General features: G+C 41.9%; 1 protein-coding gene across 1 annotated transcript in view; it reads left to right on the top strand.

Annotated features, from left to right (window-relative positions):
• Positions 1-6,603: 6,603 nt before the first annotated feature.
• The window catches only part of LOC129514569 (CD226 antigen-like), a 73,300-nt gene continuing 62,969 nt past the window's right edge, over positions 6,604-16,934 (top strand). Inside the window, exons 1-2 of the mRNA XM_055333246.1 lie at positions 6,604-6,665; positions 6,973-7,311. Coding sequence (XP_055189221.1) covers positions 6,620-6,665; positions 6,973-7,311 — 385 coding nt within the window. The 5' untranslated portion in view covers positions 6,604-6,619. The remainder of the gene's footprint in view (positions 6,666-6,972; positions 7,312-16,934) is intronic.

A 16,934-nucleotide genomic window follows, 5' to 3' on the forward strand; every position in this document is an offset into this window, starting at 1 on the left:
CAGAGCAGGCGATTAAAACACAAAACCAAAGAGAGTCTCTAGAAGGTGGGATGGAAACATGCTCAGATATGGGCAGAGATAAGAAGCCTTCTGCACCTCAGAGGCTGCCAAATACCAACTGCTTTGACTGGCAGGGAAACGAATGGGGAAGAAAAGGCAAAATAACCAACTGAAAGTTTCAAGTTAGAACAGAGGATGAGAAGTACATCCTTTCCAACAGTAGCATTTTACAGGGGTGGGGAAGAGGGGCAGAACTAGATCTGAGTGTGGGATGGGTCTGGGTGGCTGCAGTGGTTAAGAGGCTTCCAGAAGCAGGTACACTCCCTGACTGGTTTTAATCCTTCAAAAAAAAAAAAATAAAAGGCACTGCTTAGTGAAATATTAGTGCTTTACTGCAGCCCTTGTCCGGAGGGACTCTGGAGAGAAGAGCCCAACAGCCTGGGGCCCTGGGGCCAAAGGCCCAGCCGTTCCTGAAGTGCCAACCGAGGGAGGACAGCAGCGAGATTGCCAGGGACGGGACGGGCCGAACTAAGGAGGCCACGCCAAACAGGAAGCCTGTACCCAGACACACATCTGGAAAAGAGAGAGAACGAGCAGAACTAACGTCAAGGTTAGTAACCGTCTAGAAAAGAGAGTGGATGTGGCTGGTTCACACTTTTAAGGTAAACCGTGGGCCGCTGAGTGGAGGCTGTCAATGAAATGGTGTTGCGCAGATTCAGAAAAGAAGAGCTGTAATTGTCTGCATGGCTGATGAACCTGTAAGTTCAAGGACGGGCCCAGTTACAGCGGCAGGGCATCGTTTAGGTCATTTCTCTCATCTGTTTCTAGAGGAAACATATTTGTGGTAGGTCTGGTGGCATGGTTCTTGTGAAGAAAATTGAGCTAATTTTACCAGTGTCTGCCCTTTGAGTCTTAGCCTTCCTTCCTCCGAGCAAGACCAAGCAAGCAGATGCACTTAAATAATAAATGCTGGCTATCTAAGTATTTATTACCCTACGCAGGGGCTGGTGACATTTTTCTGTCAAGGATCACATAGTTACTATTTTCGGCTTTGTAGGCCACGTGGTCTCTTTGCAGCTATTCATCAGAGCACAAAACAGGCTTGGACAATGTATCAGCAAGTAAGCAGCGTGGCCGAGTCCAAACAGACCATTTATAAAGGGTCAGACAGTAGGCCGGATTTGGCCCCTGAGCCATAGTTTGCAGAACCCTGTCCTGGAGGATCTCTACTGAAACCAAATTGAGATCTCTACTGAAGCCAAACTGAACTCTCTGCTTTGAATGGAAGTGAGCCTGTTACGGATGGCCCCCCACCAGTATCTAGCTCCCAGGGCAGCTCTGTGACCTGCTAAAGTTCCAAGGGCCTGGTGGTCTGAGGGAAACCCCACGTCCCTCATTGGAAACATTCTCTTGAGGAGACACTTGGACGCAGGGAGCTGAAACCCAGAGTCAAACACTCCTGTTGAAGTCTTCTGAAAGTATGAGCCTCAAACTCTCACATCTGGGAAAAAAAGGAGAACACCCCAATTCTTCCCAGCCTCAGTCCCTTGTTCTAAGAGCATATAGCACACGCTTTGTGTTTTGCTGCCCTCAGCATGTCAGTAGTTGTCTGGGCAAGGGCAGAATGGAAGCAGAGTAGGAGCGCCTTTTCCACCCTGCACGTCCGGTGTGCCCACATGACACAGGGAAGGTGACCTACTTGGGTAACTGAGACTCGAATCTTCCCAATGTTCAGAAGAAGCAGACATTTGGGAAAGCAGAACACCTTATAGATAGCAGAAGCAACAAAGCTGAGGGCAGAGAGTAGGGCCTGGGCGGGGGTTGCCTATGAGAAGGAAACCGCAGATCTGAAGGCCGTCACGCAGCCCAGATCACCCAGGAGCATGTGGCGTGAGGCAAACCCGTGAGACGAATTTCATACTTATGGGATTAGCTGAGCTGTGTTTGATAGGGAAGAAGTCCAGTAATATTTTGATTAATGACTTCCTTGAGGATGAAGCTCTTTTATACAGACAGCTCTATTAGAAAAAACCTCAAGCCAAAATTCCTTCATAAATCATGCAAAAAATGGCTCTCTACACAACAGAAATAGCTCAAGTACAGTCTCTATTTGTCTTTGGTTAGATGCTGATAAATAGGGCTCGTCCTCAGCAAAGTTGTAACAGCTGAACTTTATCTTCAGCTGCATGTCTTTCTGCACCTTTTGTTTGGATATGTAGCCTCCAGGGCCCCTGATTTCAGCCAATGTAGAGAGTCTACTCTCTTTATCTCTCCACTCACTTCGCTTTGGACGCCTTGGGGATGAAGGGGGCACTGCACACTATGACTAGATCATTCCCTTTTTCTCATAATCCTCCCCCAGCCCTGATTCTCTGCTTCCAGGGTTGGAAGCTCACTGAGGGCTGCAGGAGCCCCAGAGAGTGGATGATGCTATGTTGCATCCAATTCTTGTAGGATCCACCGCCAGGATGCTGTTACAGATGTCTGTGGAGCCCCTTTGTCCCTCTTACCTCTCTCCCTGCACCTCTACCAACCTTACCCAGCCCTGACCACACACACACACACACACACACACCATATATATAAACATTAATATAAATACATATAATGTGTCCACATGTGTTTAATAAGCACTCAGTGATTCTTTACATCATGAGTCATTTATCTGATAACCTGGATTATGTTCTTCTGCATTATCTATTTCCAGCTGACATAAAGTGGCACAGATGTGTGACGGGACTCCATTCTCTGTGGGTACCGTGAGGCTCAATGGCCATTGCAGACCACGTGATGTCAATAAATGCAAGGCCAATAACAAACTGCGGTGGCTTCTGCAGTTGGAAAGACCTGAGGTGAATTCGGACTCCTGCTATTCACTAGAAGTAATTTTTGTTGTTGAGGTGAAATTCATACAACATAAAATTAAAGTATACAGCTGAGTAGCATTGTGTACATTCATGGTGTTTGCAAGTATCATCTTTATCAAGATCTAAAACATTTTCTTCATCCCAAGACACAACCTCATACTTTAGGCAGTCACTCCTGGTTTCCTCTCTGTTAAGCCCCTGACAGCAAACAATCTGGTTTCCATCTCTACAGGTTTACCTATTCTGGGTATTTCATGTAAATGGAATCTTAAAAATACATGGCCCTCTGTGTCTGCCTTCTTTCACTTAGCATAATGTTTTCAAGGTTCATTCATGTTGTATCATGAATCAGTATTTCATTCCTTTTTATGACTATGTAATATGTGGTGTGGACACATCACAGTTTATCTGTTCTTCTGTCGATGGACATTTGGGTTGTTTCCAACTTCTGACTCTTCTAAATAGAGTTGCTATGAACATTGGTATGTTAAGTGTTTGATTATCTGTTTTCAATTTTGAGGAACGTAAACCCATGAGTTGAATCACTAGGTCATATATAGTTATTCTGTTTAATGTTTGAGGAACAACCAAACTGTTAGTAAACCAAACCATAGTAGCTGCACCCAGTACACACCCAGCAGCTGTGTACAAGGGTTTCAACTTCACTACATCCTTGTCAACACTGCTATTTCCTCATTTTTTATTATAACTATCATAGTGGACATGAAGTAGTATCTCTTTGTGGTTTTGATTTGCATTTTTCTAGTGACTAATGATGCTGAGCAACTTCTCATGTGTTTGTTGGCCATTTGTATATCTTTTTTTGGAGAAACGTCTATTCAAGTTTTTTGCCCATTTTTAAATTGGGTTGTTCATCTTTTTGTTGTTGAGTTGTAAGAGTTTTTTTTTATGTTCTGGATTCTAGATCCTTTTAAGATGTATGATTTGCAGATTTTTCTCCCATTCTTTAGGTTGTCTTTTAATTTTATTGATAGTAAAAAATATTAAGTATTTTGAACTGTGTAGGTCATATGGTATCTGTCACAAGATCGCCCCAGATACAGTGTGTGTTGGGGGCGGGGGGGTGACACAGGTCTGAGGCAGAGATCAGTGCAAAGGGGGCTACTTAGGAGGATACTTTCTTGAGGGCTTCAGGAATTCTTGGGACTGGGTCTAACTCTGGTTCTATAGTTTTTTGTTGTTGTTGTTGTTTCTGTCTGTCAGTACCTATCAAGAGGAAGTCCTGTAGTTAAGACTGGATGGATGGAATTAATTTTTCTGATTCAGATATAAATCCTCAATGCCCTTGCCACTTCAGTCCATTCTCCACAGGCATCCAGGTTATCTTTCAAAAATGCAAAACTGGGGATCCCCAGGTGGATCATCAGTTTAGTGCCACCTTCAGCCCAGGATGTGATCCTGGAGTCCTGGGATCAAGTCCCATGTCGGGGTCCTTGCATGGAGCCTGCTTCTCCCTCTGCCTGTGTCTCTGCCTCTCTCTCTCTCTCTCTCTCTCTCTCTCTGTCTCTCATGAATAAATAAATAAAATCTTTTAAAAAATGACAAACTGTCCACATCACTTGCATCCATAAGATATTTAGTGGCTCTGTATTGCTGTCAGAGTTGTGTTTATTGATGCCACAGACACATGTCCCAGGGACTATGTTTGATAGTTACATATGTAAGCAGGATGCTGTGGTTTCTGATGGCCAAGTTTGAACTTCTCTATGGTTGTCATTTAAGATACTTTCCATCCGGACCCAACATCATAGTTGTCTCTTTCCCACTCCCTGGAGCATAGTCACATCATTTCCCAAAAATGTCCTCTGTTTTCGTGCCTTTATCTCATTCTCCTTCTCTACTGGGAAAGTCTTAGTTAGAGTGTAAAGTGCAGAATCTGGTGCATTTTTTTCTATGAAACCTTTCCCAATTAGAATGAATTTTCCCCTTTCTGGGATGTCCCAGTATTTACTCAAATTTGACTTCTATATTTTCATGTTTTATTATAATAAACTGGCTCTGTAATCTGTCTAACCCAATATATTATCACATGGCATGAGGACAGAGACCACATCTTTCTCATGCTTCCACTTCCAGGGCCTAAGCAGGGTGCCTAGTACAGTTCACTAAAATTTTGGACAGATTTTTTTTAATTACTTGCAAAACAGAGATACCTCATCTGACTATATCGTGTGGCTATTACAAGGACAAATAATACCACTCCTGTGAAAGCATTTGGAAAATAGAATGCTGTGTAAGTATCGGGTGGCACTATACAACACCATATGTATACATTATAATTTCATACTACTGATTTCTTGCTTCCTGAAAAAGTTCCCAGGTTAGATACTGCGTTGAACAGCAGACACCTACCAATAAACTTTGGGATTGAATCCAGAGGACCTTCAGAGTCGGCCATAGGCAACATTGTCTTTGGTGGCTCATGCCACCCCCCCCTTCCTAATTCTTACCTACCTTTTATTTCAACCCTCAGGGGATAAAGGCATTCATACAATTCCTCTCATTATAGAGGCAATAATGTATTTTTATACTGACATGGTAATATGTTCCTCACAAGTTCTTAAGAAATGGAATGATTTTATTTTATTTAAAGATTTTATTTATTTGAGAGAGAGCATGTGCATGAGCAGAAGAGGCACAGAGTCCCTCTCTGCTCCTTTGCAGGGAGCAAGACATGGGATTTGATCCCAGGACCTCGGGATCATGATCTGAGCCAAAGGCAGAGCTTAACAACTTGAGCCACCAGGTGCCCTTGAACTATTATTTTACATGAAGGAAGGGAACAGTGACAAACCTACAAAATCAATTACCTTTTGATATTGTACTATAATTACATAAGATGTAACCTTTGGGGGAACTTGGGTTGAAGAGTACATGGGTGCTCTCCTACTATCTTTGCAAATGACTGTGACTCTGTAACTATTTAAAAATAAAAGATTAAAAAAAATCATCCATGATGATAGCTTAGTATACATCCTGGGCCACAATAATTTTGTATTGGGAGGTCCTTCCATGTGTGGTCCCTTCATCACCTCCAAAGCAAATGCCTGAGGTCAATGAAAAGGTAGAAAAGTAAAAGGAAGGCCATGCCCAACCACGGTCCACACTGGTGGAGCCTCTAAACCCCTGGCACCCCAGGCCCCTCCTGCTGCCCTTCCATCTCTGCTCCAGTGTCAAGTTCTCAGTGAAGACTTCCTGCACATTCCTGTCTAAAAGGGGAACGCTATCACCCGCCCTGCCCTATCTCCACTTTCCTGCTTTGTGCTTTCCTCATGCACTTACCATAAATAATTTACTATATTGTTTTACTTTTTAATTTCAATGTCTGTCTCCTCCCACTAGAATGTAAATTCCATGATAGCAAAGATTTTTTTTCTTTTTCTTTTTTTCTTTTTTTAATTTACTGTTGTATCCTAATGGCCTAGAGTAGAGTCTGGTATAGAGAATGCACTCAGCTCTTCACTGACTTGTTCAATGAATGCCTCTTTGTAGAAAATAAAATCTTGAAAATAAGCTAGTTCCCCGAGAGAGAAGTGATTCAAATCTGTTCATCCTTATGCAAGAGCAAACTTGACTTTGAAGCTCAGACGTTTTTCCTGTTCATACTTTAAGACATTGCTGATAATATCTGAGAGGAAGGAAGTAGTGCATTGTGCTGGGCCTCTGCATGTAACATTATAAAAATTGTCTTTTTTTTTTTAATAGATCAGCCTCCCAAACGGTTTCCAGAGATGGATTATCTTACTTTCTTCTTGGCTATTCTTCACGTATACAGAGGTAAAGATAATGTCTTCATTAAAAAAAATTTACTTCTATCTTGGTCTTATAGTGCGACATGTTTAGAATTTATAATGCTCTTTAGTTGAGTCCGATAATTTCTCATTTGTTCAGGACGTCAACAAGTTGCAAATGCTCTTATCAGCAGCAGAAACCTTTTTAGACTAAGGGAGAAACTGTTAGCCTTTAGTGTCATCTCCATTTACTATCTTGATGGGTCTTAGAAAGCTTAGAATAAGCTTTAGGTATCCATGTGGTGTCTCAATCATCAAACCTAAGTGAATAAATGTGTTGTTGTGTATTTCAGCTCTATGTGAAGAGATGTTTTGGGACACAACTGTTAAACTTGCTGAAAATATGAGTCTAGAGTGTATATACTCATCACTGGACACCTTAACCCAGATGGAGTGGTTCAAGATCAATACAACAAGCAGAGAGCTTATAGCCATTTTCAGCCCTATTTATGGTGGGGTTGTAAAACAACCCTATACTTACAGGGTTTACCTTTTAAATTCTACTGCGGCTCCTAATGATATGACCCTGTACTTTCATAATGCCTCTGAGGCTGATATTGGCTTCTATTCCTGCTTTCTTCATACTTTCCCACATGGACATTGGGAAAAAGTAATCCAGGTGGTTGCATCAGGTGAGTAAACATTTTATGTACCTTTATCCCCACCTATGACATTTGATTCTTCAAGCCCCAGTAGAACCTACAAAATGCTTTATCATGTTTTTGTGGTATTTTCCAATTTCACTTCTAGATCTTATGATATTATTGTTTTAAAGAAATAATTCTATGAATCAGTTTCATTTTTCTTGACGTGTTGTCGCTTCTGAGTAGAATATGCATCTCAGAAATTTGAATGTAGTAGGAGAAAAGCCCAGGTCTTGTATCATCTAAATAATGACTACAGCCTCGACTAAATTCATGTTGGCAGCATTTGGGTTCAGGACCAGATGCCCCCCTTCTGAGCGTCCTCCCAGTGATGGAGTGCTGCTTCCTCCCGCCAGGCACTCATGCTGGCTTCAAGCTCTGTGTGTTCAGTCCTTTCAGTAACACCAAATCTAGGCTTATTAGGGAATCTGGACAGAGTTCGAGCACTGGCTCCATTTTTTTGCTTCATCCAAGTTCCATAAGAGAGGACCCTGCAGAAACTGCAAGGTGTCATTTCAGGCAGGATCGAATGACCTCCTGGATATTTTCTGTGATGCCTACTAGGGCCTATGGTTTGGTACTTAGTGAGTTAGTCCTTTGAGTAATAGCCACATGGATTGGGTATATGGCATACTGGAAAAACACGACTTTTATAGGCTTTGCTTTTTGTAAAATCTTATGTTAGCTGTTCAGTCCCTCTGCATCTCAGGTTTCTGAATAGTAAACTGAGTTAATAATACCATTCTCTGTGTTGGATGGCTTAGGGGTCATATGGTTAAAGACCTGTAGTCAGGGAGTGATAGATAGTATTATTGTCACTATCATTATTCCCTATGCTTTTGATGCAAAATGACTAATGATGAAATTTTCAGATGTTAGCAATAGTCTAGGGAAGGAAATAGTTTGGAACTGTATGTTTCTTGTCTGGAGTCTCTAAAATTATATTCCAAATGGACATTCAGCAGAACACCTTATGTGACATGTGCTAGAGTGCCTTCTTTTCAACAGATGCATATCATACATAAAAGAACAATTTACTGTAGTACGTAAGGAAAGCAAATTGTCAGGAGGTAAGAAAATTTCCCCTGTGTTAGTTTTCTTTTTCTCTGTAGATGCAGCTAAGCTCCAAGATGGTTTTGTGTATATGACTGAGGCTTACAAAGGGTCTATTACCAAAATCTTTTTAGTGAAATATTTATTGTAGAGTCCGTTTTGCCCCTGACCTCCTCATTCGCTGTTGTGCATAGTCACCTGTTGAGTGCTGTTTCAAGTTTTTCATGTCTGGATGACTTTTCATTAGCCACGCAGATGAAGGAGAGAATTGGCAAGGGCCTTGAAGCAGAGTGAGCTATTCGACACCTGGCCTAAGCCACGAAGGCCAGAGCAAGATGGGATCCCCGGCCCCACCACCCTTCATGTGGCAAGCTCTTGCAGTTTGGATCCCAGATCAGGAATTCTGATTTCTGTCAAAGAACAACCTATTGAAAATAGGTAGAACAATGGTCACCAGGCACAAGGAGGTGGGGAAATGGGGAGCTGTTGTCAAATGGTCCAAATTTGCAGTTAGGTAGGATGATTCCACCTAGAGATCTAATGTACTGCTTGAGGACCACAGTTAATACTGTATTGAATACTGGACCTTTCCCAAGAAAGTAGATTTCAGGTGGTCTCACCACAAAAAAAAAAAAAAGTAACTATATGAGAAGATAAGTAAATTAGCTTGATTATAGTAATCATTTCACTATGTACATATATATTTACCAAATTATTGTATTGTATGCATGCCTTAACTACATACAATTTTAGTTGGAAAAAAATAAAAAGCCAACAAGCAGTTTGAACTCTTCTGAAAATTTGACCTCTATAGAGGGTAGAGCTAAACTCTTGGGAACTAAAGTGTGATTGTCATACCAAGGTAGGATTTTTAGAATCGTATATGAACAATTTTGGCAATATTTCCTACTTTTATTATCCAGATTTATTGCTCCTGTTAAATTCTTGGAGTTGGGCTTTTTCAAACACAACAGTAGGTGTTTCAGTCAGTCACAGTTCAAATACAGGAGCACCTGCCTCTCCACATAGATGAATTCTTCATGGTAGTATTCTCAAGTGTACCTTGTCACTGTTGTTTTTTTGTTGTTGTTTTTTTGTTGTTGTTGTTGTTGTTTTTGATCATTTATATTTTTAAAGAACCGATTGTGGTAATGGGCCAGTGTGAGTATTCCACTCATTTTCCAGATGTGGAGGATTCCCTTTTTGTTTTTTAAATGAAAAATGATAGTGAATTTAAAAAATATAATAGCTGTATTTCAAAGTTAACCTTAAATATACTTAAAGTTTTCTGTGTGTGTTTTATTAGCATCATATCAGGACCTAGAAGTATTGCACTCACATGTAATGTAAAGTGAGAGTCGGTGATCTGTTTAACAACACGTGACTGGAGTTGGAATCCAGAAATCCTAATTTGTGTATTAGGTTTTACAACCTCAAAAGGATGAAGAAATTGAACCACATGCTCTCTAAATATACTTATGTCTCCTCTTTGCTGATAGCTTACTATACATGAGGAACCTGGTCAGTTATCTTCTGATTTAGCCCACTGCCCACTTGGATATGGACATAATATTGATTTTACAGGCGAGGACCGGAAGTGTGGTGAGGTCTAATTATCTGTCCAAGTTCTCAGCCTTTGTATGTGTCCCATTGGATAAAGTTGCTGTTAGGAATGCAAAATGACATCTTGGGGGACACTGAGCTGCAGGAGCCCTCAAATGAGGAGACGTCAACCTTTGTACATCCTTGCCATGCCACCGCCCACCTGGGGCTTTTAGCTGAGAGCTGAAGAGCAAATTGGACATCTTATTCTGGATAAATGGTGCTGTTAATGCAAATTTATGTTAAAATGTGTGTTGACTCCACACAAGCATTTGTCAATTGGTAACTGATTTGGAGAATTTTAAAAATAAGAGGGACTGCATATATTTTACTGCTTCAGGGTTGAAAAGCCACTGAGGTGGCTTGGGAGGTAACCTTTCAAAGGCAGTCCTTTCACAGCAGAGTTCATGGTGGAAGTGAGATCCTGCCAAATACTATGCAACCTGTGTGCCTCTGGCCTTCCTGGCCAGTTAAAGAGGATGTAGTTACACTGATAGAGAGGTTCCCCCGGATGGGTGGCCCACCCACACTACTCTACTACCCATTTCCCTGAGCACCTCCTGTGTGTGATGAAAATGTCATCTTCTCCTCTAATGCTTATGAAACACCATGGCACAGGTAATATGTTCTCATCATGTAGCTGAAGAAAGTGTTCACGGTCATCAACCACCTTGGGGTTCTGAGCTGCCCAGCCTCTGCACTGGGGTGAAACTAGTCGATGCTCATGAAGTGCCAGAAATGAGATGAAGAGGTGCTTGATTTCAGCAGAGTGAACAAGGAGGCTCAAGGATCAAGTTGCACTAGACCTTGACACTTGGAAGGATTTTTTTCTAAGATAGGCAAGTGGGAAGGAGAGAGAGTGGGCAGGGAGGCATCTTAGGGGCACCAGCAGCATAGAGAGGGCTCAAGGAAAGTTTAATGTCCACACAGAAATAGAGCATGGAGCTGTTTGCCTTGGGCCAGAGCTCCAGCACCATGTGGTTCTTGCCCTAGGCTCTGTGGCCCCTCACTGCCATGAGATGGAGCCTGAGAGGAAGAACCAGGGAAGGAACCAGCACCAGCAAAGGAACTCAGCATGTGATGTGCTGGGGTTGCAAGTAAGGTGTTATACAGCAGATTCCATATTGAAAAAGGAAGTTGAAGCCCCCTGGTGCAGCCGAATGTCAGGAAGAGCCTGACAAGTTGGCTCAAATCTTGATGTGCCTCATGGAGTCTGGACTTCACTCTGGGAAGACCATGGGAAGCTACTGAACATTCTTCAGAGGGAGACACATTAATAAACCAATTTTTTTTCACCACCTACAAGATTAAAGTAGTTGTAGCTTATGGGAGGGGAAGAGTTTAAGGTCGGGGTGAACAAAATTTTATGGATTGCAACACTTGTTCACTGCTGGTAGGAATGCTCAATAGTATATCCATTGTGTTATTGGTATTGGTAATATTCAGGAAAGAACAGAACAAGAAGCAGAACCAATAGGATATATATGTATATAGAAAAAGATTTATTACAAGGAATTGGCTCATGTGATTATGGAGACTGGCAAGTGTGGGCCAACAGGCTGGAGTCCCAGGAAAGGCAATGAAGTCAGAAGGCGGTCTGCTGATTTCCCTCTTGTATGGGGAAGCGAGTCTTTTTGCTCTATTCAAAATAATGAGTTTGCCCTTTAACTCAGTAGATGAGGCCCACCCCCTCACTGTAGAAGGCAATCTGCTTACTCACAATTTACCAATTTAAATGTTAATGTCACCCAATACCACCCTACAAATTAACACATGAAATTTACTATTACGTCTATTTCAGAGAATGATATAGCATTAGCCAGTTAAGTAATCTCATATCCTATGACCTAATAATTTCACTCTGTTAAATATCCTAGGGTTTGCCCACATGTAGTAGAAATGCCCTGGAATGTTTATTGCAGTGGTGGTTGTAAGAGCCAAGAATGATGAATGAACGATCACTATTCTCACCAACAGGGACGAATCTTGGGAATATCTTATTGAAAGAAAAAAAAACACATTGTAGAAAAACACGTAAGATATTATTTCCTTCCTTTAAAGTTCAGAAACTTGCAAAATGAATAAAATGTGACTTACAGATATAAACATGTATGGTAAAACTATAAGGAAAAGCAGAGTTCTGAAACATGGACAGAAATTAGGAAGGGTCTTCAAAATTCACAGTTACAGGGTTATTCTTTTACAGGTGTTTTACTTGCCACTTCTCTCAAAACTTATGAAATTTCTTTCAAATCTATTGAATTTCTTATAAAAAACAATGGAAAGGGGCACTATTGTAATTTTTGGATAGTTCAAAGATGATTATCTAAGTTAGAGATGAGCTCCTCATTCTGATTTGGCGTGGAGGTCAAGAAAAGGGGAAAATAATGTCTTCCCATTTTTGTGATCCAGGGACTGAAAAATAATAGCTTAATTTTAAAAGATGGGATATGAGGAGACTGGGTTGGCTTGGAGGAGGTGGGGAAAAGTCCAGTTTCAGATGTACTGAGTTGTAAAGTAGCTTTGACCCACCTACAGTTGAAATTATGGAATGACCAATAAGAAGAAAGTTCAGCATTGAAAATACCAATTCTGGAGTCACGTGGAGAAAAATGTGAACGAAGCAAGTACTAAAGTGGAACAGGAGCAGAAGGCTAAGGCCGTGGCTTAAAGGACTGGTGGCATCGAAGTAGAGAGGAGCATTCATGCTGAGAACAGAGCAGCTGGAGGGAGAAAACGGGTGGGGGGAGTTGCAGGATGCATGGTGCGAGCACGAGACGTGTGTCACTGCCTCAGTTTACATGCATAGTACAGGGCAGTCTCCTGCCTGCACACACTGGGGTGCTTTGTGTTGGCCGTGTTGCAGTTTTCTCACTCGTGATCTTCCACCCTCCAACCCCCTTCTCTCGACCTGGGCACAGAGATGTTCCTTACTGTTTCCGTTTAAGGGTCTCATTCTCCCCTGGGTTATGGAGGCTCCTTGGGTGTCACCTCCACGCTGTCTTCAAAGACTCTGCTTTTATTCCCTACAAGGCCAGGCATTCCATGCTCAGGGCCTGGCAGCTGACAGTTCAGCTGCGATCACCTTGTACTCTCACATCAATGTTTCAGTGAATGACACTAGAGAGCAAAAGAGGTTCCTTTAATATTGGGGACCCCAGAATTCATGGCAATGCCAAGAAATCCCATAATGGGAGAGATGCTACAGACCATGCTGGCCTATGTCCTGCTTGGGGCCCTTGGCCAACCTAGAATCGTCATCAATATGGGCTTTCCTCTGGCTACTTGTTTGTTTTCTAATGATGGGGTGTTGTCAGGATTTTACCTAAAGCTGGAAAAGGGGAAGTGTCCCAGATCTGGCTTGTGTAAACGTGTGTGCTGATGTGTGGGAGCTGAACCCACTTGTCCTTACTCATCAAGTCTTTATTGAGAACATACTATATTCAAGATAATGTCTGTGGTTGGAAACTAGAAAGACGTGGATCTCAGCTCTAAGTGGTATGCAGAGTATTAGGGGAGAGAAAAGCTGTGTACTATAAATTATATTTGAAGAGTAAATGCTGGGACTCCTGGGTGGCTCAGCAGTTGAGCACCTGCCTTCAGCTCAGGGTGTGATCCCAGGGTCCTAGGATGGAGTCCCGCATCGGACTCCCTGCATGGAGCCTGCTTCTCCCTCTGCCTGTGTCTCTGCTTCTCTCTGTGTGTCTCTCGTGAATAAATAAATAAAATCTTTAAAAAAAAAAGTGATTGCTATTGTAGTTCAGAAAAAGACAGTATTTACTTTTAACCAGGAGATTCAGGGAAGATTCCCCTCCCTGAAAAGGGGGAACTTGAAGTTAACTTTGAAGGAGGTAAGTCAGAATATTTAGACATGGAGATGGGTGGAGTGGATGTCAGAAAAATTGCTCCATTTGTTTGTTTGCTTTTTTAAAAAGAAAGATTTATTTATTTCAAAGAAAAAAAGAGAGAAAGTGGGAGGAGAGACAGAGGGAGAGGGAGAGAAAGATCCTCCAGCAGACTTCCCACTGAGCATGGAGCCTAACGCAGGGCTTGATCTAATGACCCTGAGATCATGACCTGAACCCAAAGAAAGAGTTGGAGGCTCAACCAACTGAGCCCCCCCAGGTGCCCCAGAATTGCTTTAAATATTATCCAGAAAATTTTCTAAAAATGACTCCAACAGCAACACCAGTAACAATAGCAATAACAGGCAGACCTTTCAAACTGAGCCAAAACAATTGGCTCTGATCAAGAATTAATGTGGTTTATTCTGGTTCACAGTCCATGGCTTAGTTTATCTCCACATATTGACTTCATGCTTTAAAAGGCATAGGGATCTAGATAGATTATGTGATTATATTTTATAGTCTATCCTAAGATATTTGCACATCTTGATTTCAGCGTTTCTACCTCCCAAATTCAGAAGGCAGGAAGAAAACGTATGAAAATGGCACTCACTCGCTTGTCTATTAGTGACAGGTGCAAAGTGATGGAGGGAAGACTTGGTCTGAAGGATGCTTTTGCCTGTCAGGAGATTCCAGACGGGGCTGAGAAGGCCACGGGAGGAGAGGCTTTATTGCTTTCTTGTGACAAGGGTCACCAGTGCATGCCAGCATGTTTTGCCCTAGTGTGGACTGTGGGTTCTTTCCGCTTTGTCCATGATACGCATCTCTATCACTTTGAAGTTGTTTGTTTTTTAAGTGGGGTGGAGAAACAAACAAACAAAAAAGTCTCAAATCTACTCTTTAAAGAATTAAGACATAAACTCTCTCTCAAGGTCCAATCTTACCATCTCAGAAAGAAGTCACCAAGGTTTTCTTGTATACATGTACACACACACACACACACACACACACACACACACACCACATATATAAGAATAAAAAAATGTTTCTGTAAAAATGTTACATTTCAGCAGTTTTTCATTTAAGAAAGAAAAAAAATAGATTAAATAGTCCCTAATAGGAAATAGTCAACTGATGAAACAAATATTTTAGAGGCTTAGAGATCCCCCTCCTTAATAAAATAAAACAGAATATAGAGAAGCAGATGATAAAGAACGTTTTTAAGACTCTCGAAAGCAAGGTTATGGTCACTGAATTTCTCAAGGGTGAAATTAATGGGAATCTCAAAGTGGCATAGTTACTAGAACCCACACCAAGGTTGTTTTTATTGACTTGCTCTCCATTTGCTAAGCCAGGGAACAGCATGCTTGAGGGCACAAATCACCATGAGATTCAACTCTCAGGCTTTGGAGGAAGAGCTCTGTAATCAAAAATCAAAAAAGAGACAAAAAACAGGCCAGGTGGGGGAAACCCAACCTCAAAAACAAGACAACACTGGATTGATATACATAATTAAATTCCACAGGGTAATAGCTGCTAACATTTAACACTCAGGCCCAGGTACATGTTTGGGTTTTGTGAGAGCAGTGTCCTGTTTGTACGTCTCAGTGCACAGAGGGCTGCACGTTAGCTACCTGTGTGCCCAGTCTTGAACACCTGTCCACTGGAGCAACATCCAGAAGAAGACTTTAACTCTAGACTTAATCAAAAATGTGCTCAGGCAATCCAGAGCAGGGGATGAAGCTGGTTGTGATCCTGGCAACTTACACAAACTCTACCCAATCTTGAGTAGATGTTTTCATTTCTAAGATGACCCTAGGGTTAGGGGTGGGTATTTGGCTGAATTTCCTGAAGGGAAGGAATGAGCTACAACCTGAAGTTTAAGAACAACTTTGCCCTGTGGCTCTTGAAGATTATTGTTATTATTATTTTGAGAAAGAGAGAGAGAGGAGAAAGAACATGCAAGTAGGGGTGAGGGAGGGGAAGGGAAGAGGGAGAGGGAGAGAGATTAAATGTCAAGCAGGTGAGCGCCCCCATATGAGGCTTGATTTCATGACCCTGAGATCATGACTGAAGCGGAAATCAAGAGTCTGACACTTTACACCTAAGCCACCAAAAGTGTCCCATGGAGGATTTTATTAGTGTAGGCAGAGGCATCCTGTGCTCAGGTTTTCCTTTCTTTAACTTTCAGTGGTCAGGACAACTCACAACTCTTTCATCACTCTTCACTGCCACTACTGTGTCCCCAGCATGCAAGGCAGTGCTGACCGCAGCATCTGAAACATGTTTCCCCTTTGGGGTGGGTGCTGGCAGTGTGTGGGTGCTAGTGCAGGGTGGGGACCGTGGCTTCATGTGTGAGTTATTGCTGTCCAAGTGACTGGAACATGCTCAGCCCATGCAGGGCAGTCCAGATTCCTCCCCTGGACCATCTCAGCATCTGTATTTTTTTTTTTTTTTAATTCCTGTTGTCGAAGTTTGAAAGCCTATGAAAGAAATCAAACCTCATTCTCTAGCACTTGTCCTCCGAAACTTCTCTAGGATTAGCAGGTAGGTGTCAGTGAGCCTTCAGAGACTTTAGGGGAATTTGACCATTGATGAATCAGGGTATTTACTGACTGAGAGTACAATGATATTTTTACATCTTCTAAGATAAAAACATTGGGTTTTTAGATGTTTAAAAACAAACACAAACAAAAATCAGTACAGGAAGAGAGGAAGAAAAAGTAAAGCTCTGAGCTGGTTGCAGGCTTGGGCTCCTGTCTTTCCCTTTGAACTAATGCCGTCCTGTGCCCGTTTATTTAGCGTTGATAAAAGAAGACTTGGTTTCTAAGCTATGCTTTTTGTTGCTGGTTTTGGTTTTGTTTGGTTTTATAGGAACTAGAGGTTGCAAGCAGGATGGCTTTCCCTCTCCTCTAAGAAAATTTGTGAAGACATTTAAGATTTTGAAACCATTAAGAATTTGAAGACTATCAAGTCAAACCCTCAGGGATCAGTGGGAAATTATTCCCCCAGGCAACATCTCTTCTACGTATTCCACCATAGTTTTAATTAAATAACTCCGCTGATGGGGCTTCTGGCACTTCCCTTGAGAGATTATTCACAATCCAATAA

This window comes from Nyctereutes procyonoides, unplaced genomic scaffold, assembly GCF_905146905.1.
Source record: "Nyctereutes procyonoides isolate TBG_1078 unplaced genomic scaffold, NYPRO_anot_genome, whole genome shotgun sequence".
NCBI lineage: Eukaryota > Metazoa > Chordata > Mammalia > Carnivora > Canidae > Nyctereutes > Nyctereutes procyonoides.